Source organism: Rana temporaria, chromosome 4 (assembly GCF_905171775.1).
Source record: "Rana temporaria chromosome 4, aRanTem1.1, whole genome shotgun sequence".
Classification (NCBI taxonomy): Eukaryota; Metazoa; Chordata; class Amphibia; order Anura; family Ranidae; genus Rana; species Rana temporaria.
In genome coordinates, this window is record NC_053492.1 from 390,209,677 (window position 1) to 390,235,663 (window position 25,987).

Here is a 25,987-nt window from a genome sequence, read left to right on the forward strand (position 1 = left end):
GGAGCGCCATAGTTTGAAGACCCCTGCCAGGCTTTCTTTTTAGTTAAGTCTAGTAATGCATCTTCTATTTAAAATTAATAACCAAGGCCTCATTCACACAGCCATAAAAAAAAACGCACCTACAAGTGTGTTTGTTTTTTATTTACCCATCTGAATGCAGCTGCATTTTTTTTAAATGTAGACATTCACAGGTGCTTTAAACATCCACTGTGTTCAAATCTGTAACAAAAAAAGCTGCCCCTGAGAACATGGAAATGCATTCTGGTATTGAGGGGGGAATTTTTTTTTTATACATTTCAAAAACGGGCCCTCACTTAACCCAGGAACTTTTGTTCAAGGAGGCATTGGTAAAAGTTTTACTCCCATGTAAATGTAACCTTAGTTTAGGTTCACATTTATGTGGATGCTTGAATATCGCATGCATTCCCACACATGCACACAAAACATGCTGCTTAAATGAAAAACACGCACAACAGCCCATTTAAATGAATAGACTGCTGTGCAAATGAATGCGGCACACAGAACCACACGAATGTGAACCCAAGACTAGGTCCAGTAATTTTGTATATAAAATATTATTTTATATATAATATATATATATATATATATATATATTTTATTTTTTATTTTTAAGATGTTTGTGTGCGTGTTCATAATAAAATACCTGAAAGGTAAATATTTAAAAGATAAAATGCAGTCTTTTGACAGAGTATAAAAGTTAGTATAAAATATTACCTATACTATGGGCTTGTTGAGGGTTGGCATTTAGTTATAATAGGATTCCTTGCTGAATTTGTAGATTCACACCAGAAAATACTGTTGCCAATGGCAGCATTTGCTCTTGAGGCAAAATTTTTATTTTCGTTTATCTTTTTTTCATTTAGTTGATGCTACACTAGCACCTGTTTCTGCATTTATAAATACTTGTTTATGTTGTATGTGACTTTCTCTTTCTTTCTCTTTCAATAGCATAGCTTATGCGATGCTTTCTTCCTGGTGTGAGCATGATCAAATGGCAGGGTTACTAGTGTACATTTAAGAACAGTAATTGTGCATGAAAACTCACGGGATTGTAGCTGAATTGTATGTTTAGTAAATCTGTCTTTAAATGTATACGTGTGAATGAGCTGATTGTGTGACTATTGTGAGTGCTTTACTGATTGTTATATCTGTAGCCCTAAAATACTTGGTTCTCTCCTCCAATTTTAGTACTATGGTCTGCAGATATTGGAAAATGTAATAAAAACAAGATGGAAAATTCTTCCTCGGAATCAATGTGAAGGTAATTTTTTGTTTTCCGTTTGCCAGTTTATGGGACTAGCAAATGCGTAATCATTCAGAATGCCTTAACAATTTTTTTTTTTTTTTCATGTTTGTATTTTGTATACAGAGGGGTGTATTTTGTAACATTTGTTTTATTCATCTCACATCTTTCATCTAATGTCAATTATAGGTATAAAGAAATATGTTGTTGGATTGATCATCAAGACATCTTCAGATGCAACATGTGTAGAGGTAAGTGCCCTGTTTTTGTTTTCAATATTGCAGTGTAATGACTACAAATGTCAGAAGTAATATGATTGCTTCTCTTTCAGAAAGAAAACGTGTACATTGGGAAGCTAAACATGATTCTTGTCCAAGTATGTGAGATTTAATAAATTACAAATGTATGTTTATCGCTCATGTAGAAATAGACTAGTTTGCACAATCTACTATTTTGAAGCTAACCATCTTTTACTAACATTTTTCAATGCTGATTTTCTCTACAGACTAATTGTTCTAGAATATTATAAGAATCTACTATCTTCTATTGTACAGGACACAGGCTTAATATTTATAGACCCTGGGATATAGGCTGGTACCTTCAGGTGATTGGACACTGGCAAAGCTTTTGAGGAGATGCTCCCTGGCTATCTATCCTCCTATAACCCTTCCTACTGCGTGGGTCCTCAGGTTTTTGCTAGCATCCAAAGGTGATGAACCTCTTCTCCCTTACAGAGAAATCACTGTTGGCTTAATTATTCTCACTTCAGATACTTAATGCAACTCTTCACTGTTTTCTAATACAGCAATAGAGGCACCATATTCCAATCGGTGTATCCCTGGTAAAACCTTGGGAGCTGTCTCTGGACCCCACACTGTGGAAACAGCCTGTAATGTTGCTTTAGGCCCTGGATCCTGCTTGGGAGCGAACTATGGCAATTGGTGCAACTCGTATAGTTGGTCACAGTGTACTCTGCAGGGTCGTGGAGATCCTTTTTTGGGCCATGCCCACTGTGATGGGCAAAGCCTGAACCCTATATAGGACCGAGCGACATGGACAGATGAGACCTGTTATACTAGATGGCTTCAGTAGTCCCATAGTAAGGCTAAGACTTAAAGTGGAGTTAAACCCTATTTTACAACATGTTTTTAAAGGAATGACCACCCCTCCGCTCGTTTTTTGGATATTTTTTTTATTTTTTTACTTGCCTTATGTGAAGTACTGAGTGTACTTCCTTCCTACCTTGGCCCTGGCCCATGGCATCTTTTCCTCCTTCACCCCGCTGCCTTCTGGGACCTGTGTGTCCTAGAAGACAATGGGCCATTCAGAAAGCATTGCGCGCCTTGCGAATGCGCAGTAGGAAACCGGCAGTGAAGCATGCAGCCTCCACTGCCGGTTTCCCTTAGTTACAATGGTGGTGCCTGCACCCGAGCCATTGGACAGATCGGCCTCAGGCGGCCGAACTTGCTCTCTGGACATGTAAGTGTCCTTATTAAAAGTCAGCAGCTACAGTGTTTGTAGCTGCTTACTTAAAAAAAAAAAAAAAATTGCGGCTGGAACACCGCTTTAAATATCTGTTACTTTTACACTGTTGCTGCTAAACGGACATTCAGAGGCAGGTTTTTTTTTTTTTTTTTTTTTTTTCTCCAACTGCCCCTTAACTCATTCAATGTTATCTTATGTGTACATGTACACTGGTTCGTTTACTGTCATTTTTAGGCAGTTGCGTTTTTATAGGCCTTTCATTATTTTGCCTTAAAAAAAAAAAAGTCTAAATGCAGTAACCCGCATTTCGTTTTATAGGCGTTTTTTAGTCATTTAATATTTTTTATTTATTTTTTCAAATGCTTCTAGATGCAAACGCGGCATGTAAACGTGGCTAAATGGCTGTTTTTTTAGACATCAGTTTCTAGCTGTCAAGTAAAAGGAGTTGTAAAGGAAAAAGTTTTTTCACCTTAATGCATTCTATGCATTAAAGTGGAGGTTCACCCGAAATCTTATTTTTTAACATTAGATTGATGCTCATTTTGTGAAGGGGAATCGGGTAGTTTTTTTAAAATCGAAGCAGTACTTGCCGTTTTAGAGAGCAATCTTCTCCGCTGCTTCCGGGTATGGGCTGCGGGACTGAGCGTTCCTATTTGATAGACAGGCTTCCGACGGTCGCATACATTGCGTCACGATTTTCCGAAAGTAGCCGAGCGTCGGTGCTCAGGTGCCGTATAGAGCCGCACCGACTTTCGGCTACTCGTGACGCGATGTATGCAACCGTCCGAAGCCTGTCAATCAAATAGGAACGCCCAGTCCTGAAGATCATACCCGGAAGCGGCGGAGCAGATCGCTCTCTAAAACGGTAAGTACTGCTTCGATTTTAAAAAACTACCCGATTCCCCTTGACAAAATGAGCATCAATCTAATGTTAAAAAAAATTTTTCGGGTGAACTCCCGCTTTAAGGTGAAAAAAACTTCAGAGCATACTGACCCCTCGAAAGTCCCGCGCTCTGCCCCGACATCCTCTTCGCCACTCAGCCTGACCGCTGATTGGCTAGAGCGGATGGATTGAAAGCAACGCAGCCATTGGCGCTGTCAATCACATCCAGTGACGCGGCGTGCTGAGAGGCGGGGCCGAGTGATACAGTGAGCGGCTATGGCCGCTCGCTGTATCACGGGAGCGTCACCGCAAGGACTACACACAATGCGAGCTCTCTCGCATGAATGTGTGTAGTTCTTGCAGGGAGGACCAGAGACAGCCGCGGAGGGACCCCAGAAGACGTGGATCGGGGCCACTCTGTGCAAAACGAGCTGCACAGTGGAAGTAAGTATAACATGTTTGTTATTTAAAAAAAAAAAAAAAATCGTTCAGGAGAAGTTGAACAACGTCCGTGTACATGAAGCCTTACACTTACAGTATGTGTATCCTGAATAGTATTTGTTTTTACATTAAAGCAGGAAACTAGGAATGTGTTTTGAAACTTATTCTATACAGTGTTAAACTTTTCAAACTTGGTGCCAAAAAGCCACCATTCAGAGCTTGGTCTCCGATGGATGTCTAGGTGTTTTATAACACCACAGGTCTCAGTTTACAACCACCTTCATGTTGAGCCTTTTTTAGAAGGTACTCTGACCCTTCCTCCTGCCAATATGCTAAAAGGATTTTGCTACAGGATGGTAGACACCAAGGTTTCTGCATACTCCATGAATGATTCTCCCATTTAAGTATCATACTCTGTGTACCCCACATTGAATATCCTCATATCAACAGTGGAAACCAGGTGCACGGGAACCACTTTAAAACTCGGTCAAAACTTCACTCTGCTGAAGGCTTTCAAAACATTCAAACCGTTCAGCATTACGTTGCCTACTTTGCATTGGTCTCTACATCCGAATCTCACAAGTGACCTACCTGAATAAGGTAGACTTTTCTGCACTAATGTCACAATTTCTCAAACAACTGATGTCTTTTAACCACTTCCAGACCTGCTCATGTGTGTGTGTATATATATATATATACGTCCAAATTTTAAAGATGGATATCTCGGTAACGGCAGCAGCTGCTGCCACAACCGAGGTATCTATCTTTAGCATGAGCGGTCCTGTACACGATAATGGTGGTCTCCACGGCGGATTCACCGCGAGATCGCCGTTATCGGTGGTGGGAGCGGGGCCCCCCGACGCTTACCGTAGCCGCGGAGGCGATCGGGACCGTTCGGCAGCTGACTGGGGACGGGACTGAAGGAAAAATCTCCTTCGCCCGTCCCCATAGCTCTGCTGGGGGGAAGTGACGTCAAAACGTCAGTCCCGCCCAGCCTTAAAGAAACATTTATTTATTTTGTCATTTGAAAAAATTACATTTTCAATTTTTTTTTTTTTTTTTTTTTTTGCATTTTAGTCTATATCTGAGGTCTTTTTGACCCCAAATCTCATATTTAAGAGGACCTGTCATGTTTACATTCTTAATTTTTAAGGGTAAAAGTTTGACGCCATGCCACGAGCGGGCGCAATTTTTAAGCGTGACATGTTGGGTATCATTTTACTCTGCGTAACATTATCTTTCACAATATATAAAAAAATTGGGCCAAATTTATTGTCTTATTTTTTAATTCAAAAAAGTGATTTTTTTCCAAAAAAAGTGCGCTTGTAAGACTGCTGCGCAAATACGGTGTGACAAAAAGTATTGCAATGACCACTAGTTTATTCTCTAGGGTGTTAGAAAAAAATATATATAATGTTTGGGGGTTTTAAGTATTTTTCTAGTAGAAAAAACTGTTTTAGTCTTGCAAACACCAAATCTGAAAAACACCTAAGGTCTTTAAGTGGTTAATACCTGGAGTCTGTTAGACAAGGCCTCTGAAGATTCCTTACCTCCCAGATGCCTTTATGTTCACTTCTGCTTGCACTTGATTCGCCTCCATCTCGCCATGCTCCTTTTTGAAGAGACCTGCCAAGTCTAAAAAGACATTCCTCTGTAGTCTTAAACATCTTATTGTAGTCATTGTAAATGTTCCTTCGTTCAAAGATTCTGTGACATTCTCAAAGGCTCTTTACTCTTGCAGGCCCAGTCAGCTATCCTGCAATTTCTGTTTGTCAAACCACAGATAAATGGACTAGGGCAATGAACAACCAACAGAATAACCAACAGAATCCTATCTTACGAGGCTGTACTTTGGCAGAGCACTTGAAAATAATTTTCTTTTGGAGTGGATGTCCTAGAACAATTTTCAAAATGGTTTGAGTTCTGTCCATATGTGCAGAATCTTGTAACTAAAAGCCTGGACTGCTGCCTGTAAGATTCCTCACGTTTGCCCTTTTTAAAGGCGGAAGTCTCTTTGGTGAGGCACTTAACAAATTCATCAGATGGAGATATCCCAGAAGGGGACACATCCTTCACAGCAAGAGGCTGCAAAATCCAAAGAGCATCTGAGCTCTACTCGGGCTTTACTTTTCTGAACAAACATCTCTTGTTTCCGGGAGTATAGTTGTACCAGTACCTCCTGGAGGACAGGTTGAGTGGATTCCCATCAAACCTGCTCACAATACCAAAACCCAACGGTGGTATTCGTTCTATCCTGGACCTAAAAACCCTAAACAAGTACATTCATGTTTTCATATGGAACCCACAAGGTCAATTGTGGCCTTTCTGAGACTAGAGTAATGCTCAGCATCTATCTGTATATTCCTGTTTACCCACCTCCTCGCTTTCTGTACTTTGCAGTAGAAGACAAACACTTTGTTACACTGCCATTTGACCTGTCCTCTGCTACCAGAGTACTTGCACGCTTTCTTGCCCTCTTAACACAGGGCGTTTAGGTCACAGGGTATCTAGATGACCAACTCTTTGCAAATGTTCACTAAGTACTTTTATGTGGAACTCTGCTTTAACAACATGGCTGTTGAAGCCCAGGTTTTGCGGGACAGAGGGGTCAATGATTCTGTCATAAGTATGAAGGGTCACTTCAGAAAGATCTACTATCATACCTGGATAACTTTCTTTACCTAGTCTTAAATTGGAGATTACGCTCTGCCTTGCTTTCTGGCCTTCCTTTAATATGGTAGTTGTCTAGAACTTGGCCTTCAGTATTAAGGGACTGGTTTTGGCCTTGTCCATTCTTTTCCAAAAGCCTCTGGCTTGCTTTCCCTTGCAAAAACCTTCATTCTAGGTTTGTTATATCAAACCACCCTTGGAGCAACCTGTGGTTCAGTGGGTCATCAGTTTTTTGGTTCTCTCTGCCCTGCAGAAAGCACCCTTGGAACCCATCCGGGAACTCCCATTGGATGATCTCTTCTACAAGGTTGAGGAAAGTGAAAAAATTGTGCTGGACCTATAAGGTTATGTTCATATTGCTATCTTAAAGTGTTGCTATTGATGTAAAATACCACTACCTGGGGTTCATATGTATGCTACTTTGGATAACATATTCTGTGAAGTTAACATTTTCATTGTATGTCACATACCACTAAATAAAAAATTTAAAAAAATCTGGTTTCCAGGCAGGTGACCTTTACACAGTAGAGCAGTGGTTCTCAACCTGGGGGTCAGATGATGCAGACTTGGCCCACACGGACAGTGAGGATGACTCTGCTTCAGGGTCTAAGCATGATAAGGGATTTGTTGGAGCGCTTGTCACTGCGGTGCGGGACACTCAAAAACTTGAGGATTTGGCGGAGGCATCAGACGTGCCGATCCCTTTTGGGTTCCGCAAGCCACCCCGCACCGCAAAAGTGTTTCCTTGTGTTCCATATCTGGACAAACTGTTATACAAGGAATAGGAACGGCCACAGAAAGTCTTTGCGGTCCGTTACGCACTTTTTTTTTAGAAAATCCTCCTCAAAGGGGTATCTCCGTCAGTGGACCCTCCAGTGTCCAGACTGAACAAGGCCACCACGTTGCCTGTGGAAGGGGCTCCCGCATTTAAGGACCCCGCAGATAGGAGAGCTGAGGCCCGCTCCATATTCACAGTGGTGGGGTCAGCGTTGAGACCGGTTTTGGCCGGGGCTCTGGTGTCAGACACTCACTGAACGGGCCAAGTCCCTGGTGCAGGAGCTGGAGGAGCAGAATGCTTCTGAGCTCTCTGTGGACCTGGCCGACCAGTTGGTGCAAGGCCTAAAATTTGTCTGAGTCGGCCCTACATACGCTCCCCTTGCTCTCCAGGGCCTCCGCCTACGCGGTGGTACTGCACCGCCTTGTGTGGCTAAAGTGTTGGTCTGCGGACCAGTCCTCTAAGAAGTCCCTGGTGGACTTGCCCTTTAAGGGTGAACAGCTTTTTGGGGCGTCCCTGGATGACATCATAAAAGATGCCACAGGTGGTAAGAGCACTCTGCTCCCGCAATCTGGGAAGGGTAAGGAGCCCACCAAGCACGGCAGGAAAACGTTTCCAGGGTGCTAAGACGTCCACTGAAGGGCAAAAGCGCACCTGGTTCCGCAAGCCCTACAAGCTTGCGGACAAGCCTGCCTCCGCATGAAGGTCTGCCCCCACCTGCATCTCCGTCCATGAACGGAAGAGAAAATAAGATTTTTGTACTCACCGTAAAGTCCCTTTCTCTGAGTTCATGGAAGGACACCGCACCCACCCCTCCTTTGTACTGCTTGTCTACGAACTGGGGCTGGATGTTTCCAGAGAGTGGGATGTACCCTGCTGTGTCTGTCCATGAACTCAGAGAAATGGATTTTACAGTGAGTACAAAAATCCTATTTTTCCAGGGGTCATCGAATCCTGGCTGTTCCTGAAGCCCGCAGCCATCCAGCAGGGCTGTCCCTGGAGCCTGTGGCCACCCAGCTGTGCTGCTCCTGGAGTCCTTTCCCGCCCACTCAGTTCACGGCATGGCTGTGGGGCGGAGACTAGAGGTCAGCTGTCTAGTGAGAAATGTGAAATCTTCTGATTTCGGCATAGGTGCCGCTGCTGCGAGACACCACAGAGCTGGAGACACAGTGAGTAACACTACCTGTGATTAGAGTTGCCATTTAAAGTCCCCACTACAGTTCTCAGATCAGCAGATGATCTTGATCAAGAGCATCTAAGCTGGCTGACCAGAACTCCCCGCCAGCACTCCTAAAATGTACCAGAAGGGGTTTTAATACTGTATGAGTGTAAGGGACTTAGGAAGCCCTAAATGTCCGTGGGCTAGGGGCGCAAATTACTTGTCTGGCCTTAGGTGCTGACAACCCACGCTATGAAAATTCTGTTAGGGGTCCCCACAACTTGGAAAATGTTATCAAGGGGTCACGGCACTAGAAAGGTTGAGAACCACTGCACTAGAGGATCTCCTGTCTCTTTGGTTTGTAGTATAATGTAACATAGAAATTGAAGTACCGTGCCACTGCCAACAGGTCTGGATAAAAGATTATTGTAATAAACATCAGGGGAACACCAGCCAAACCACATGTTGCCAAGGCATGTGCTTTAAAGCTCTAATGAATGGGGCCTTTTTGGACACCTACAATGCATTCGCTACTTGGATTGTATCCCTGACTTTTAGGACCCTTTCACACTGATGGACCAATCGGGTCTGTCTGTTTTTCACAGAGAGGCGGATGTTAACAGACATGTGACCATTGACACCCGAGGACATCCGATCCTGTCTGCTAAAAAAACAGACAGATTTTTTTAAATTGGGAATGTTTTATAGTCCTAAGGAAATCTTATTTTTTATTCATAATTGTCTGTCCTTTTTTGTTTATAGCGCAAACAATTTTTAAACTGCAGAGGTGATCAAATACCACCAAAGGAAAGCTCCAGCTGTGGGGGGGAAGTAATACATGCATTGTATTTTGGGTACAGTTTTGCATGACCGCACAATTGTCCGTTAAAGCAACACAGTGCCATATTACAAAAATCAGCCTGGTCAAGAAGCGGGTAAAAACTTGCAGAGCTAAAGTGGTTAACTGAACATGCTAAGGCTAGAAGTTGATTGGTTATAATGCACAGATGCTCCAAATTTTGTCTGCTCCAGTTTCAATAAATTTCCACCATTGTGAGATCTCTAAAAAGATCTGTACCATTCTACATGGGTTAAAACAAACTTTGATCTGCAGCATTGTACACTGAAGCAATTTATCTTGACCCCCAATAGCCAATTTATTTTGGTTCATTTATGACACTGTACCAACTGTTGGTTGTTGCAAGAAAAAATTAAGTCGTCTGTTTCTCAAGGCAAATGTGTAACAGTTCTTCATACCAAATTATTTTTGTTTTTCCAGATACTGAAGCAAGAATGGCCCAAACACTGGCCTACATTCATCAGTGACATTGTAGGAGCAAGTAAAACTAGTGAGAGCCTTTGTCAGAATAACATGGTGATTCTAAAACTTTTAAGTGAAGAAGTTTTTGACTTTTCTAGTGGACAGATTACACAAGTGAAAGCCAAACACCTGAAAGACAGGTATGCATATAATGGACATCTTGTCCCTATTCTGGAATAAATGGCGTGTTTCTTGGCGGGTTGTTTTTTTTTTTACTTTTCCTTCTAAATTCTTATTTTCGGTAAAGCCCAACTTCCATAGATGTAGCCACCCCTGGTCTATTCTGACCATGTGCCTTACCACGTCTACCATTTCAACATGGACAGCGGGTTGGAACAAAAGGCAAACTTGAAATTCTGTGTGAAAAACTTTTTAAGTGACACGCACCCTTCAAGAGCGGAAGGACATCACTGGAAGAGGACGCAAGATCAGGAAGACCTTCAACAACCTCAACCCCTGAAAATGTTGGAACCATTCGGCAACTTGTGCATGATTGTCTGCGAACAACCGCGTGTGGCACTCAACTTGCCGAATCATGTCAAATGTCTCTCTGGCAGATTTGCCCAGTTTTATGCAGCATTTCTCATTTGCTCTTTATTCTAACTTGCTGCCCATGATGAAATGGCAGATGTGGTACGCACATGGTCAGGAATAGCACCAGTTGCACAGCTGCCGATGTACACAGGACAATGTCTTTTGGCACATTGACTTATGAAGTTCGTGCAGCCTTGTGTGCCATCTAGTTTTGTAACACGCCAACAGTCTCCCCTTTTTGATAACGCCTCCATATTGTGCTCAAAAAATTATACTGCTCAGTTCACCAAAAATTTGTCAAATCATGAATCCAAATAAACAAAAACCAAGTTTCTAATATTAAAGCGGAGGTCCACACAAAGTGAACCTCCACTTTTCGGAAAGCATCTGCAACATTCACGGTTCTCGGTTTGAGACCATTTGCCAACATGTCAGACGTGGAAGCTTCATAGTGAAAACAATCACACACAGTGCCTTGTGAAAGTATTCGGCCCCCTTGAACTTTGCGACCTTTTGCCACATTTCAGGTTTAAACATAAAGATATAAAATTGTAATTTTTTTTGAAGAATCAACAAGTGGGACACAATCATGAAGTGGAACGAAATTTGTTGGATATTTCAAACTTTTTTTAACAAATAAACTGAAAAATTGGGCGTGCAAAATTATTCAGCCCCCCTAAGTTAATACTTTGTAGCGCCACCTTTTGCTGCGATTACAGCTGTAAGTTGCTTGGGGTATGTCTCTATCAGTTTTGCACATCGAGAGACTGAAATTTTTGCCCATTCCTCCTTGCAAAACAGCTCGAGCTCAGTGAGGTTGGATGGAGAGCGTTTGTGAACAACAGTTTTCAGTTCTTTCTACAGATTCTCGATTGGATTCAGGTCTGGACTTTGACTTGGCCATTCTAACACCTGCATATGTTTATTCGTGAACCATTCCATTGTAGATTTTGCTTTGTTTTGGATCATTATCTTGTTGGAAGACAAATCTCCATCCCAGTCTCAGGTCTTTTGCAGACTCCATCAGGTTTTCTTCCAGAATGGTCCTGTATTTGGCTCCATCCATCTTCCCATCAATTTTAACAGTTTTCCCTGTCCCTGCTGAAGAAAAGCAGGCCCAAACCATGATGCTGCCACCACCATGTTTGACAGTGGGGATGGTGTGTTCAGGGTGATGAGCTGTGTTGCTTTTACGCCAAACATAACGTTTTGCATTGTTGCCAAAAAGTTTGATTTTGGTTTCATCTGACCAGAGCACCTTCTTCCACATGTTTGGTGTGTCTCCCAGGTGGCTTGTGGCAAACTTTAAACGACACTTTTTATGGATATCTTTAAGAAATTTATTTTTTCTTGCCACTCTTCCATAAAGGCCAGATTTGTGCAGTATACGACTGATTGTTGTCCTATGGACAGAGTCTCCCACCTCAGCTGTAGATCTCTGCAGTTCATCCAGAGTGATCATGGGCCTCTTGGCTGCATCTCTGATCAGTCTTCTCCTTGTATGAGCTGAAAGTTTAGAGGGACACCAGGTCTTCGTAGATTTGCAGTGGTCTGGTACTCCCATTTCAATATTATCGCTTGCACAGTGCTCCTTGGGATGTTTAAAGCTTGGGAAATCTTTTTGTATCCAAATCCGGCTTTAAACTTCTCCAACAGTATCTTGGACCTGCCTGGTGTGTTCCTTGTTCTTCATGATGTTTTCTGCGCTTTAAACGGACCTCTGAGACTATCACAGTGCAGGTGCATTTATACAGAGACTTGATTACACACGGGTGGATTCTATTTATCATTAGTCATTTAGGTCAACATTGGATCATTCAGAGATCCTCACTGAACTTCTGGAGAGAGTTTGCTGTACTGAAAGTAAAGGGGCTGAATAATTTTGCACGCCCAATTTTTCAGTTTTTTATTTGTTAAAGTTTGAAATATCCAATAAATTTCGTTCCACTTCATGATTGTGTCCCACTTGTTGATTCTTCAAAAAAAAATTACAGTTTTATATCTTTTATGTTTGAAGCCTGAAATGTGGCAAAAGGTCGCAAAGTTCAAGGGGGCCGAGACACTGTGTGTGTGTGTGTGTGTGTGGTGTGTAATATATATATATATATATATATATATATATATATATATATATATATATATATATATATCACACACAAAGGAGGTATGTGCATTTACAAGTAAAGCCGCCGGCCCCAACCGCGAAAACAGGCTGCGAGTAAAGGTAGAAACGTCACTGCTCTGCTAAAACATGTTTCGATGTGTCTCATAAGAGGCAGCATTGTGTGTTTTTTTTTTTTTTTTGTTGTTTTTTTTTTTTGTTTTTTTTTTTGTTTTTTTGTTTTTTCTTGGAGCAAAGCAGTTTTGGGGTGTAATGACGGGCACCTGCAGGAAGTGTCAAACTCTGAAGGCACAGTTGAGCACCCTGGTAGTTCATTGAGAACTACTAGCCACCTGCTGCTGCAGCAATGGGATCTGTAGATCATTCATTCACTGATCTCTGTGAATGATGTGGGTGGAGATTCGCTGTTTTTAAATTGTGACCGCTGGTGCAAGGAGAGGGTTCCCCACCCACTGTCACAATGAGGAATTGGGGGGGGGGGGGGAGCAGGGCTTCTGTGTAATATCTTACTAAAGGAGAACTTTATCCTTTTAACTTTGTGATAAAATGTAGGGGTGTACTGTTATGACACTGCATATTTACATTTATTAGATTGAGAATAAACACATCACCTTTTATGGTTGAGCACGGTTTAAATGAGCATCTGTTTGCCTGTTCACATAAATCATATTGAAAAAGTCCACAATTTTTATGGGGGTAAACTACTTTCACATGACCTGTTTATGTTCCACTACAATATTTTTTTTTAAACAAATTGCCATCCATAGGTCCTGAGCATGGTATAATTTTTTTTCAGTGGACTTTTACTTAAAGTGATCTGGGCATCTGTAGAGCCGACCGATTGCTTTTACTACACTGTGAAGTGACCGTGCCAGGCCCTGGCATTTGGCTACTCAATGTTCTCTGCAGCATTCTCCTGCAAGCCCAGGCAGAGACGGTTCCAGGAAGGGTTGTGTAGTTTGCTGCTTTTTTTAATACTATGATTATTTCAGCAGGTATGGGACACTGACTTTTTTTTTAATTCCATGTGCTGAAGTTGACCTCTGTGTAAATGCTGTGTAAGTTTTTGGTATACAAATGGTCTGGGTTTTTTCTTTTTATTTTGCAGCATGTGCAATGAGTTCTCGAAGATATTTCAGCTCTGTCAATTTGTCATGGTAAGTATACATATGAAATGCTGCTAAACATGCATATCTTACTGTTCATTTACACCAGATGCAGTTGAATGCGTTTTTAACCACTTCCCTACCAAAGGGGGGGGGGGGATATCTGAATGATGCCTGCAGCTACAGGCATCATTCAGATATTTATTTTTCTTTTCAGGCGGCGATTCTGGGCATCATAAGAATGATCACAGCGGCGGTTCCGCCTTTTTTGCAATTCGGCACTCCGTCGCTTTAACTGACAATTGCGTGGTCGTGCGACGTGGGTCCCAAACCATATTGGCGTCCTTTTTTTTTTTTTTTTCACAAATAGAGCTTTCTTTTGGTAGTATTTGATCACCTCTGCGGCAAAAAAAATTTGCGCTATAAACAAAAATAGAGCGACGATTTAAAAAAAAAAAAATCTATTTTTTGCTGTAATAAATATCCACAAAAAATATATAAACATGTTTTTCTCTTCCATTCATGGACGGACACAGCAGCATTGACCTTGGGGTTATATATCCTTCCTTTCAGGAGAGACTAGGCAGAAAAAACAGCACTTGAAGTGTTAAAACACTTCTCTCAGTACATCACCTCCCAGGGGGTGGGTCCCCCGGGTACATCCCACTCTCTTGCATCATACAGCCTCAGTTTTATTCTGCCTAGCGTTAGAAGACATGGCCCTTCTGGAGCCCATGTGCTCTGGAGTTTTTTTTTTTATTTGGATTTTTCCTGCATTTTTGGATCCTGGGATCTACATCAACTGCCGACTGGGTGACAGGCTGGATCTTGATCCTTGTAGTCCCCCCATGTTTGGCCATTGAGCGTGTGCCGGCCTTTAGCTAGGCCATCCACGACATGCCCCGTTGCTCCAGGGGTGGCCGGTGAGCTATATGCTACAGGGCACACATATGACCGGTCTCTATGGCTTTGTCAGTGTGCCGGGCCAACAGCCATGCCGTATCTGCTGCGGATGTTGGTTCTGTCTGGAATGCCTCCAGCCGGTGGTCGCAGGATGGGTAAGTAGTATCCCCTTGCCTTGGCAGGTTGGTTCAGCTGGTGCATTCCTGGGGAGGTCGATTGAGGGTTCGCCTTGCTTTCCTCTCTCCCTCTCTCCCCATTCTGGGTGGTGGCTGTGAGGTGGGGTGTCCACCTGGGGGGGCTCTGTTACTGCCGGTGTGTGTTACTGGGGTTTTAAAACGCGTGTATGGCCGTCATTTTACCGGGGTCGCGGTTCTATGTATCGGCGGCCATTTTCTTGTAGCCCACATGCTTTTTTTTCTGTCGGCGGCCATCTTGGAAACGTTTTTGGCCTCTAGTGCCCGAAATAACGGCGCCAAAGCCCGCAGAATACTTCCTGAGGGGACGGCACAGCACGGACAGTGCTCTCAGCTCTTCAGCAGCGCTGTACTATGGTCGGGGTGGTGAGTCTCCTGGGTGGTCCCCTGCTCTGTTGCGGCCGGGAGGGTGTCCTGTGGGTCCTGTCTTGCCGTATTAAGGCGGCATATGTAGGTGGGTCAGCATGGAGTCTGAACCAGAGGCTTCTACCCCAACCATGCCAGAGTTGACCCTTAGTGCTCCTGCGACCTCGGTGGATGCTATGGCGGCAGTCCTTGAGGCGTTTGTTGCCAGGTTGAAGCAGCAAGTGGCCAGAAGGGGGGTAAAAAGCGCCCCCTCCCTGCGCCTGCTTCTGGGGATGTCTCTTACACGGAATCAGGCCCTGCTATTGCATCTGTCCCTGGTTCCGTTCCGTCAGATGATGCAGGCTTAGCCCACACGGACAGTGAGGATGACTCTGCTTCAGGGTCAGCGCATGATAAGGAGTTTGTTGGAGCTTTTGTCACTGCGGTGCGGGATTCTCAGAAACTAGAGGATTTGGCGGAGGCATCAGACATGCCGGTCCCTTTTTTGGGTTCCGCAAGCCACCCCGCACCGCCAAAGTATTTCCTTGTGTTCCATATCTGGACAAATTGTTGTAAAAGGAATGGGATCGGCCGCAGAAAGTTTTTTTTTTTGCTGTTCCAAAATACTTTGCGGTCTGTTATCCTTTTTGAGGAGGACTTTTTAAAAAAGTGGGTCTCTCCTCCGTCAGTGGACCCCCCTGTGTCCAGGCTGAACAAGGCTACCACGTTACCTGTGGAAGGGGCTCCCGCTTTTAAGGATCCCGCAGATGGGAGAGTTGAAGCTGTGGCCCGCTCCATGTTCACAGTAGTGGGGTCGGCGGTGAGCCCGGTTTTGGCCGGGGCTCTGGTGTCGCAGACACTTGCCGAACGGGCAAAGTCCTTGCTGCAGGAACTGGAGGCGCAGAATGCTTCTGAGCTCTGTGTGGACCTGGCTAAACAGTTGGTACAGGGCCTAAAGTTTGTCTGTGAGTCGGCCCTGGATACGCTCCCCTTGCTCTCCAGGGCCTCCGCCTACATGGTGGTACTATACCGCCTCCTGTGGCTGAAGTGTTGGTCTGCGGACCAGTCTTCTAAAAAGGCTTTGGTGGACTTGCCCTTTAAGGGTGAACGGCTTTTTGGAGCGTCCCTAGATGACATCATAAAGGATGCCACAGGCGTTAAGAGCACTCTGCTCCCACAATCTGGGAAGGGAAAGGAGCCTCGCCGTAAGCAAGGACCCTCCTTTACTGCCCCCAAGCGTTTTTTTCGCCGCCAAGTGCGGCAGGAAAACGTTTTCCAGGGAGCTAAATCGCCCGCTGAAGGGCAGAAGCGCCCCTGGTACCGCAAGCCTGCTTCTGCATGAAGGTCTGCCCCGCCCGCATCTCGGGTGGGGGGCCGGCTTCACAAATTCGCAGCTCGGTGGAGGTCTCTCCTTTCCGACCAGGTACAAGATGGAGTTTCTCTCTTGTCCACCAAACAGATTTTTTTACCTCTGGCTTCCTCCCGGTCACCAGAAGGATCTGTCAGGAGCTGTCCAGGATCTGCTGGTCAGGGGGGTGGTTGTACCGGTTCCTTCAACGGAACGGTTTCAGGGGTTTTACTCCAATCTGTTTGTACTCCCCAAGAAGGAAGGGGACCGTCCAATCCTGGACCTCAAGGCCCCCTTTTGTCAAAGTGCAAAAATTCAGGATGGAGTCGATTCGCTCAGTTGTGAAAAGAGGGGGTGTAATGGCGCTTGCCAATTAAACAAATAATAAATCCTCAACCAATTCATAAATAAATGCACAATATCATTAATGACTGGCCCATAACGTGTTTCACTCCTTTATTCCTTAAAGCCCTCCAAACATCAACATCAATGATGAGAAGGATGAATAACGTGAAAAAATAATGAAAGTCCAAAATGTATGATTGACTAAAATGAATTTCGGTCATCAAATAATTTCCAAAATAAAAGTGAGAAGAGGTGAAAGAAAAAATCCCTTAGTGGATAAAATAATCAGACATCCAGTGCAAAAAATTCAATAATGAATAAATTAATAGAAATAACAATAAGGATATATATAAAAATCCGTAAATATATAAGAAGGTCTATGTGCACAATCCCGTGCTCAAATAAAATTATAAAAAAGAAAAAAAGTGTTCAATCAAAGTATCGGTGCTTCAACAATGTTTCAACAGTGTTTAGTGCTTCAAAACAATAGTCCAATAATATAGTGTTTCCAAAGTGCACATGTGCTTGAATAATAGCTGCAATCCACCGCACGATCATTCAGTGTAGCTGTGCAGAACAAACACCAGTGTATGGTAGTACAAGCCTCTCACCTTAGGAAAGGCTATAATGAGCCTATAATGCTGTTGATAATGGCAAAGCCCAGCAGATACCACTGCAGATGAGTGTTTCCAGGACAGCCTGTTGCTCCAAACTCCTAGATGCAGGTCTCCCAGGTCCTAGCCAGAACGCTCCCAGCATGGATGGCACTCAATAAAAACACAGTGGATTCCCCATAGTGTAGTATGTAATAACAGTTTTAATGAACAAAAACTATTGCACTCACATTTTAAAACGGCTAAAGTCAGCATAAGCCAGCATGTAGCTAGCAGCGCGTGTCTCTGAGATGTCCCTGTTCTCGGCCGCGAACGGAGAGGACGTCACCGACGGCTCTTCTTACTTCCTGACACGTTGCGTGGCAACCCGACGCCACTTAATCATAGGATGTTGTAGCAGCGCTCCATCAGGGGGATTTCCTAGCATCCTTGGATATCAAGGACGCGTACCTGCATATCCCCATATGCGCAAAACACCAGAGATTTCTGCGTTTTGCGATCGGAGAGGACCACTTTCAATTTGTGGCCCTCCCGTTCGGCCTGACCTTGGCACCACGGGTTTTCACCAAGGTGCTTGCTCTGATTCTGGCCCTGCTGAGGCAGCGCGGGATCGCTATCGTGGGATACCTGGACGACCTTCTTCATGCTCAGAGTTGGAGGACGTGTCTATCACCTGTCAGACCCTCCGAGAATTCGGTTGGCTGCTGAATATCCAGAAGTCAGTGCTGGTACCGTCTCAGCGGCTGGAATATCTGGGGTTGGTCCTGGATTCCTCGGAGGCAAGTTTTTCTTCCAGCGGAAAAGCTGCGGACTCTGCGGTGGGAGGTGCTGTACTGAGAAGTGTTTTTAACACTTAAAGTTCTGTTTTTTTTCTGCCTAGTCTCTCCTAGAAGGAAGGTATATACCCTAAGGTCAATGTTGCTGTGTCTGTCCATGAACTCAGAGAAATGTTTTTTACGGTGAGTACAAAAATCCAATTTTTTTTTTTTACTACTAATGGCAGCAATCATCGCTTTTTTTTTTTTTCTTCTCTGCGAGATTATGGCGCACACTTGGACAATTTTGACACATTTTTGGGACCATTGTCATTTTCACAGCAAACAGTGCTATAAAATGCACTGTTTGCTGTGAAAATCCACAATTGCAGTTTAGGAGTTGACCACTAGGGGGCACTGTAGGGGTTAAGTTGTGACCGTCATGGTGTTTCTAACTGTAGGGGGGCGGGGCTGGACGGGTGACGTCAGTGATCGTCTTTCCTATATCGGGGAAAAAGACTGACACACTGCCACAATGAAGACAGGAAGGTGTGTTTATACACACACACACACACCTCTCCCCCCTTCTTCAGCTCCGGTGACCGATCGCGGGACACCGGCGGCGATCGGGTCCCGCGGTCACGGAGCTTCGGACCGGGTCGCGAGCAACGCCGCCCGCGGCTGGGCTTAAAGAGACACGTACGCGATTGTGCCCAGCCGTGCCGACGTATATCGGCGAGAATGGGTCCTAAGTGGTTAAAGTGTATTATTGAAAAAATTTGTAAAACTCCCCTGTCCCCAGTAGCTCGTTCAAACCACACGTGAGGTATCGCCGCGTGCGTTGGAGTGAGAGCAATAATCCTAGCACTAGACCTCCTCTGTAACTCTAAACTGGTAACCTGTAAAAAAAAAAAAATTTTGATTTTTAAGTACCGAAGTTTGGCACCATTCCACGAGTGTGTGCGATTTTAAAGCGTGACAAGTTGGGTATCCATTTACTCGGTGTAACATCATCGTGTCGATTATAAAACAGATAAAATTGGGCTTACTTTCTGTTTTGTTATATTTTTTAATTCATAAAATCGTTTTTTTTTGGTCCAAAAAAGGCGTTTGAAAAATGATTGCGCAAATACCGTGTAAGATAAAGTTGCAATGACCGCCACTTTTATTCCCTAGGGTGTCTGCTAAATAAAATATATATATATATGTTTTGGGGGGTTCTGAGTAATTTTCTAGCAAAAAAAATGATTTTTACATGGAGAGAAGTGCCCAGAATAGGCCTGGGTATGGAAGTGGTTAACCACTGTATGGACACATGCTAAAAACAATGTATTTTAATGAGCCTAGTTTACACCATTTTTCGTGTGTGTTTTTTTTTTCATATGAAAAAACACAACGTGCTGTACATTTATTTATTTTTTTGACACTTGTTCAAGTTTAAAATCCATATTTTTTGCTAGAAAATTACTTTAAACCCCCGAACACGAAATTCTCTTCAGAATCAAAATGGCGGTTGTTGCCATATTTTAATTTCTTTAATCACTTATACGAGAGACACTTTTACTTACGGATGATGGCATTGGGGGAAGTTTTTACACAGTTAGACTCTGGACAAGCACTTTTTTTTTTTTTGTTTTTACTCCCTCTCTTTTGTATTGCATTGCACTACATATTAAATATTTTTTAGTATATCTATTTATCTTTTTGTTTGCATTTTTCATACATTTTTAACACTTACAGTGGTATTGCACTGAGTGAGTTTTGTTGCACTTTGATATAGTGGTCTGTTTAGTAAGAGCGCTGCGCTAATATATTTAAAATCTACACACCTGCACGTAAACGTGTGCATGGAATTGAACACAATGACGCTTGCAATGTGGTGTTTAGGCGTCGCAGCTTGATATGCTCATGAGACTGCAAAACATACATTTTGTCTTTCTAGTTACAACATTTTTATGTTTAACATTTCTTTGATTAGTGATGTGCTTGACTGTATTTGTCTAGTTATGTGCTATGATGAATAAACGGACAGACAAATACTAGAACACTTTCCTCCTCTTTATGTAGTAATTGCTCATTAGTACTTTGTGGGGTTTTTTGTGTTTTTTTTCCTGCTCATTTTCTGTTTTGAATTGAATTTCCAAAATTTAAATATTTAATGTTGTTTTTTTTTATATTTTTAAAATGTTTATTTTATTTATTTTTTACCTTTTTTACAAAGGAAAACTCCCAAAATGCCCCACTTGTCCATGCAACTTTGGAAACGCTTCTCAGATTTCTTAACTGGATTCCATTGGGATATATATTTGAGACCAAACTGATAAGCACATTAATTTATAAGGTATGGTGCTCAGTGTGTGTGTGTGTGTGTGTGTGTGTGTGTGTGTGTGTGTGTGCCATTTGTGGCAAAATAAATTCATACCTGTGTGTTTTTCGTTTCTTTCCAGTTCTTAAATGTTCCATGTTCCGAAATGTGTCTTTAAAATGTCTCACTGAAATAGCTGGAGTTAGTGTCAGCCAGTATGAGGAGCAGTTTGTAACACTTTTCACTTTGACAATGATGCAACTAAAGCAGGTAAGCCATGAAAGTATGTGTGTATGTACAATAGATGGGGGGGGGGGGGGGGAGATATACATTTCCTCACTCATCCCAAAAACACTGAAGTGATGAATTAATAATTCTGACCTAGAAACGACCGCAGAACTAGGTCTTTTATTATACTTGACTATTACGTAATTGAAATAAAGCGTGGATAAATATTCCAGATCCAAATAAAAATCCTGCCTACTTGGTGGTTCTACAATGTTGGTAGCCGCCACTAGAAAACTCAATTATGCCATTTCTGTTTATATACATGAACACAATTGACTTTCTTTTCTGTACAGATGCTGCCTCTGAACACAAATATTCGCCTTGCATATGCCAATGGAAAAGATGACGAGCAGAACTTTATTCAGAACCTCAGCTTGTTCCTATGTACTTTTCTTAAAGAACATGGACAACTTATAGAAAAGAGGCTGAACTTGAGAGAAACTCTAATGGAGGTTAGTTTGTTTAGTAAATCTACGAATAAAGGTGTAAATGTCATAAAAGCCAGTGTATGTAGGGTATGCTGAATATGTTTGATGTATATGAAGATTGAATGTGAGTTGCAAATTGATAGGAATGTTGGCATAAGGGTCCCAAAAACGTAGTAATTTTAGGACTTTAAAAGTATAATCGTGCAGTCATACTTATGAAAGATTTTGTATATGCTCTCCCCCTAGTGTTTCTACAATTGCTTGATTTTTGCAATTTTTACTTCCTATAGTCTATGAATAATTGTGTACCTAAGCGCTGATGTGACCCAACATATTAACCTCCTGGGCGGTGTTTCCCGAGTCTGACTCGGGGTGCGATTTTTGGGCAAGGATCGGTAACCCCGAGTCAGACTCGGGCTCGCCTCGCTGGATGTACAGGGAGTAGTTTTACTTACCTTGTCCCTGGATCCAGCGATGCCACCGCGCTGTGTGAGCGAGCAGGACCTCGCACGATTCACACAGTGCCTCCGTTGTGAACCGCGATCTCCCGTTCCCCTGCGACGTTACGACGCACGGGGACGGAGAACGGCGCCAAATTCAAAAAAAGTAAAACCAAACACTATACATACAGTATACTGTAATCTTATAGATTACAGTACTGTATGTAAAAAAAACACACCCCCCTTGTCCCTAGTGGTCTGTCCATTGCCCTGCATGTCATTTTATATAATAAAAACGTTTCTTTCCTCCCTGCCAACTGTAGATTGTCCATAGCAACCAAAAGTGTCCCTTTATGTCAAAAATAGTTTTAGATCAGCTAAAAAACAGCGATAATAAATTATAATCACTTGCAGAATTGTGCGATAGCGATTTGTGGGGAAATTCGTCATAAAAAAAAAAAAATAATGACAGCAACAATTCTGCAACTGAGCAAATTTCAGTGATTTTTGATTTGATTACATTATTGAATAATTTTTATTATAAATTATATTATTATTTGTTATATTGATTTATAATTATTTATTATATTATAATTTATAATTTTGTTTTTTAAAAAATTTCATACCCCGGGATGCCCTATTAGAAGCTTGTTTGGTCAGATTTAAGTGAGTTATTTCTAAAAAATGACAGACCTACAATATAAAACGCCAAATTCCTTGCAAATAATGGTACCGCTTTCAGCATGTTTTTTCTGAAAGAATCATACCGCCAGGGAGGTTAAAAGATAAATAACTGATTAAAGTTGCACTATTTCAAAAGTGTACTGATATCACCATATAGTGCTGAATTAATAAAGCGCTTAAATCAACCTTCCAATATTACATAAACTTACACAAATTCCCAGTGGCATAAAAATAATTCGGTGTACAATTTTACAACCATAAAAGTCTATATGTGAACAACTATTCACCACACCACCAATTGGTGGCTGTACTGCTCACCTAACGTTAACTGGTTGATTGCCAAGAGAAAGGAAAAAACACTCATTGATTGAGAAAGAAATCCATGGGGAGTTCTCCAGATAAAAAAAACTCACATCAGAGACTGACACTCGGTGGATAATTGTATCATGACTTCTCCAAATGCAGTGATTCTCATAGAAAAATTAAGACCATCATTGCGCAGGTTTGCTATGGAAGAGTAGAACAAGAGCTTGGGATAGCTAACACTTACATTTAACTTGATAGTGTAACACTTGTAGAGCGGTCGGTGCAAGACAGCAGGATCCCTCTCCCTCCACATCCAGCACATCAAGCACCGTGGGCAATGTCACTGGCTCCCTTTCGACCGGTGTCAATCACGCTGTGTCTAATCAGCTGGAAGTGCTAGATCATAAACCTAGTATGTGATCCAGCTCAGGAGACCCGCATCACGTGATTTTTTTTTATTTTTTGGAAATCCTATTTGTTGCTTGTTCATATCCATGCACTGTAGTATAGTGTGAATGACAGAGAAACGTGAAGGGGCCCATTCACACGTATACATGTGTTTTACCATATGCATTTCAAGCACAAGGAATAATGTAAATCCAGTAGAATCCTGGCCAGGGTATGGGCATTCAAAATGTGTGGCTTAGGTAAAAAAATAAAATTCCGAAGTTATTCTGTCCTGCTAGAATAAAAACCTGGTTGGGACTGGTCCTATTCAAAGATAAATATAAAGTGCTTTGGTAGTTTTAGTTATCACTTTAAATGGCAAAACCCTATTTATCATTTTTTTAATGTGTTTCTTCCAATCCAGGCTCTACACTACATGTTGCTGGTCTCTGAAGTAGAAGAAACAGAAATATTCAAAATCTGCCTTGAGTATTGGAACCATTTGGCAGCAGAGTTATACAGGGAGAGCCCTTTTTCCACATCGGCATCCCCACTTCTTTCTGGCAGTCAACATTTTGATGTTCCCCCCCCAGAAAGGACAGCTCTATTTGCCAGTTCTCTCAAAGGTAGTGTTTTTATATGTGATTGCATTGTTTGACATTTTTAATTAAGTGTGTTAATTGCAACATTAATTAAACAAGTTTCTCTGTGGTAAATTTCCAGCCCTGGTGTACTAAATCCACTTTCTATTGTCCTTTGAGGGGCGCACCTTATCTTTGTGTTTTATTACTTGCCTACGTTTCGTTGGCTTTTTTTTTTTTCTATGCTCTTTCATTGGATGACTCTTCACCTGGTGTTCCTGATCATCGATGGGAAGTAACTGTTCAGTTCCATTAATATCGCTAAATGTTATGCCTTTTGATGTGAGTGTGGATGACGGATATCCAATTATAGCCATACCTTTCTTGTCTCTGTATTGCTATGTTGATAACCTGAGAATTAACTTTGTTCAATTAATGCATCTGTTCATACCAGACTGTTTTTTGTTTTTTTTTTTTGTTTGTTTTTTTTTCCCCAAAAAAATATTGAAATACAAAAGTACATAACTTGTTGAAAACTGTATCTGGCCACCAACCATATGCTGTTAAAGTGAACCTGACTTGTCCCCCAGACTGCATTACTAACTTTGGTGACCTACATACTGACTGTTTTCTTGCAAATGCCTGTACTTTTCTTTAAATACCTGAATAACCTCCTTATTCTTTACAATTCTTGTCCCATCTCTGATCCCCCACACCTGTCATTTACCGGTATCTGTCACAACCTAAAGGCTGTGTTGGTCATTTCTGCTACTTGAAAGTTAAAGGGATTGTAAAGGTAAAAATGTTTTCCCTAAATGGCTTTCTTTACCTTAGTGCAGTCCTCCTTCACTTACCTCATGGAAAAAATAAATTTTGTCCTGGACTGCCGCACAGTTATGACTAAGCATCTATCCATGATGTGAAAACATGTTGGCTTTTTTGTCCCCATGTCCACTTTCTACCTTTGATTGCAGTGTTGCATGAATTTTTGGATGTCATACAGCTTTGGAATTTATCCTTTGTTCATGTTGTTTCAAAAAATTTGCCTATCAGAGTGCGGCAGTCCAGGCCAATTTCTTTATTTTTCCCACGGATTAGCGCAGAGTCTGCACCTGTCAGTACTACAGGGCGGGAGCACAGCATAGTTTGCAGGGCTTGGAGCAGTACTCTTTCCATTCACTTACCTCATCCTTCGATTTTGCTTTTAAATGTTTTTATTTCTTCTGAGAAATCCTCACTTCCTGTTCTTCTGTCTGTAACTACACACCATAATGTGAGGCTTTCTCCCTGGTGTGGAGAAAGCCTTTTGAGGGGGAGAGCAGGAGTGTCAGGATGCCCACTAGCGCGCATAGCTCTTTTCTCTATCTGCAAAGTAGAGTGTCCTGACACTCCTGCTCGCCCCCCCCCCCCCTCAAGAGGCTTTCTACACACCAGGGAGAAAGCCTTGCATTACTGTGTGGAGTTACAGACAGAAGAACAGGAAGTGAGGATTTCTCAGAAGAAATAAGGACATTTAAAAGCAAAATGGAAGGATGAGGTAAGTTGAATGACTGCACTAAGGTAAAGGAAGCTATTTAGGGGAAACAATTACCTTTAAAGAGGTTGTAAATGATTGGGAACAGGACTTGGGGGAAAGGGATCCTTTTAAAGAAAATGTGTTTTAACTAGACTTTTTATATGAAGATGGGTAACATGTTCTTTTGCAGGTGCGTTTATTGATGGTTAGTCGAATGGCAAAACCAGAAGAAGTTTTGGTTGTAGAGAATGATCAGGGTGAAGTGGTTCGTGAATTTATGAAGGACACAGATTCCATCAATCTGTACAAAAACATGAGGGAAACTTTGGGTAAGGATTTCTTCTTATTTTTGGATGTACATTTTTGTTAAAATGTGCTTGTTTTGAGTTCAGATTCAGTGGCTGGTATTGAAGTGGTTAACATCTTGGGTTTTTCTTTTTTTTTTTTTTTTTTTTTTAGTTTACCTCACTCATTTGGATTATGCTGACACAGAAAGAATTATGACTGAGAAACTGCACAACCAAGTAAATGGGACAGAGTGGTCATGGAAAAATCTGAATACTTTGTGTTGGGCTATTGGTTCGATCAGTGGAGCCATGCATGAAGAAGATGAGAAAAGGTTTCTAGTTACAGTCATCAAAGTAAGTGAGTGTGCTTGGTAAAATATTTATGCTTGCTTTTTTTTTTTCTTTTTATTAAGGTGATAATCACACGGAGTATATACCCTGCATGAGTTGGTCATTTGTGCATTTTCCTTTTAATTTTACAGTGGAAAAATGTGAATTTCA

At 42.2% G+C, this 25,987-nt stretch overlaps 1 protein-coding gene across 1 annotated transcript in view; it reads left to right on the forward strand.

Annotated features, from left to right (window-relative positions):
• XPO1 (exportin 1) overlaps nt 1-25,987 on the forward strand; it is a 93,123-nt gene that overhangs the window by 40,445 nt on the left and 26,691 nt on the right. The window contains 12 exon segments of the mRNA XM_040351118.1: nt 1,210-1,282; nt 1,454-1,515; nt 1,596-1,640; nt 9,957-10,138; nt 13,763-13,811; nt 20,486-20,621; nt 20,712-20,839; nt 21,151-21,309; nt 23,527-23,691; nt 23,693-23,728; nt 25,390-25,528; nt 25,659-25,840. Coding sequence (XP_040207052.1) covers nt 1,210-1,282; nt 1,454-1,515; nt 1,596-1,640; nt 9,957-10,138; nt 13,763-13,811; nt 20,486-20,621; nt 20,712-20,839; nt 21,151-21,309; nt 23,527-23,691; nt 23,693-23,728; nt 25,390-25,528; nt 25,659-25,840 — 1,356 coding nt within the window.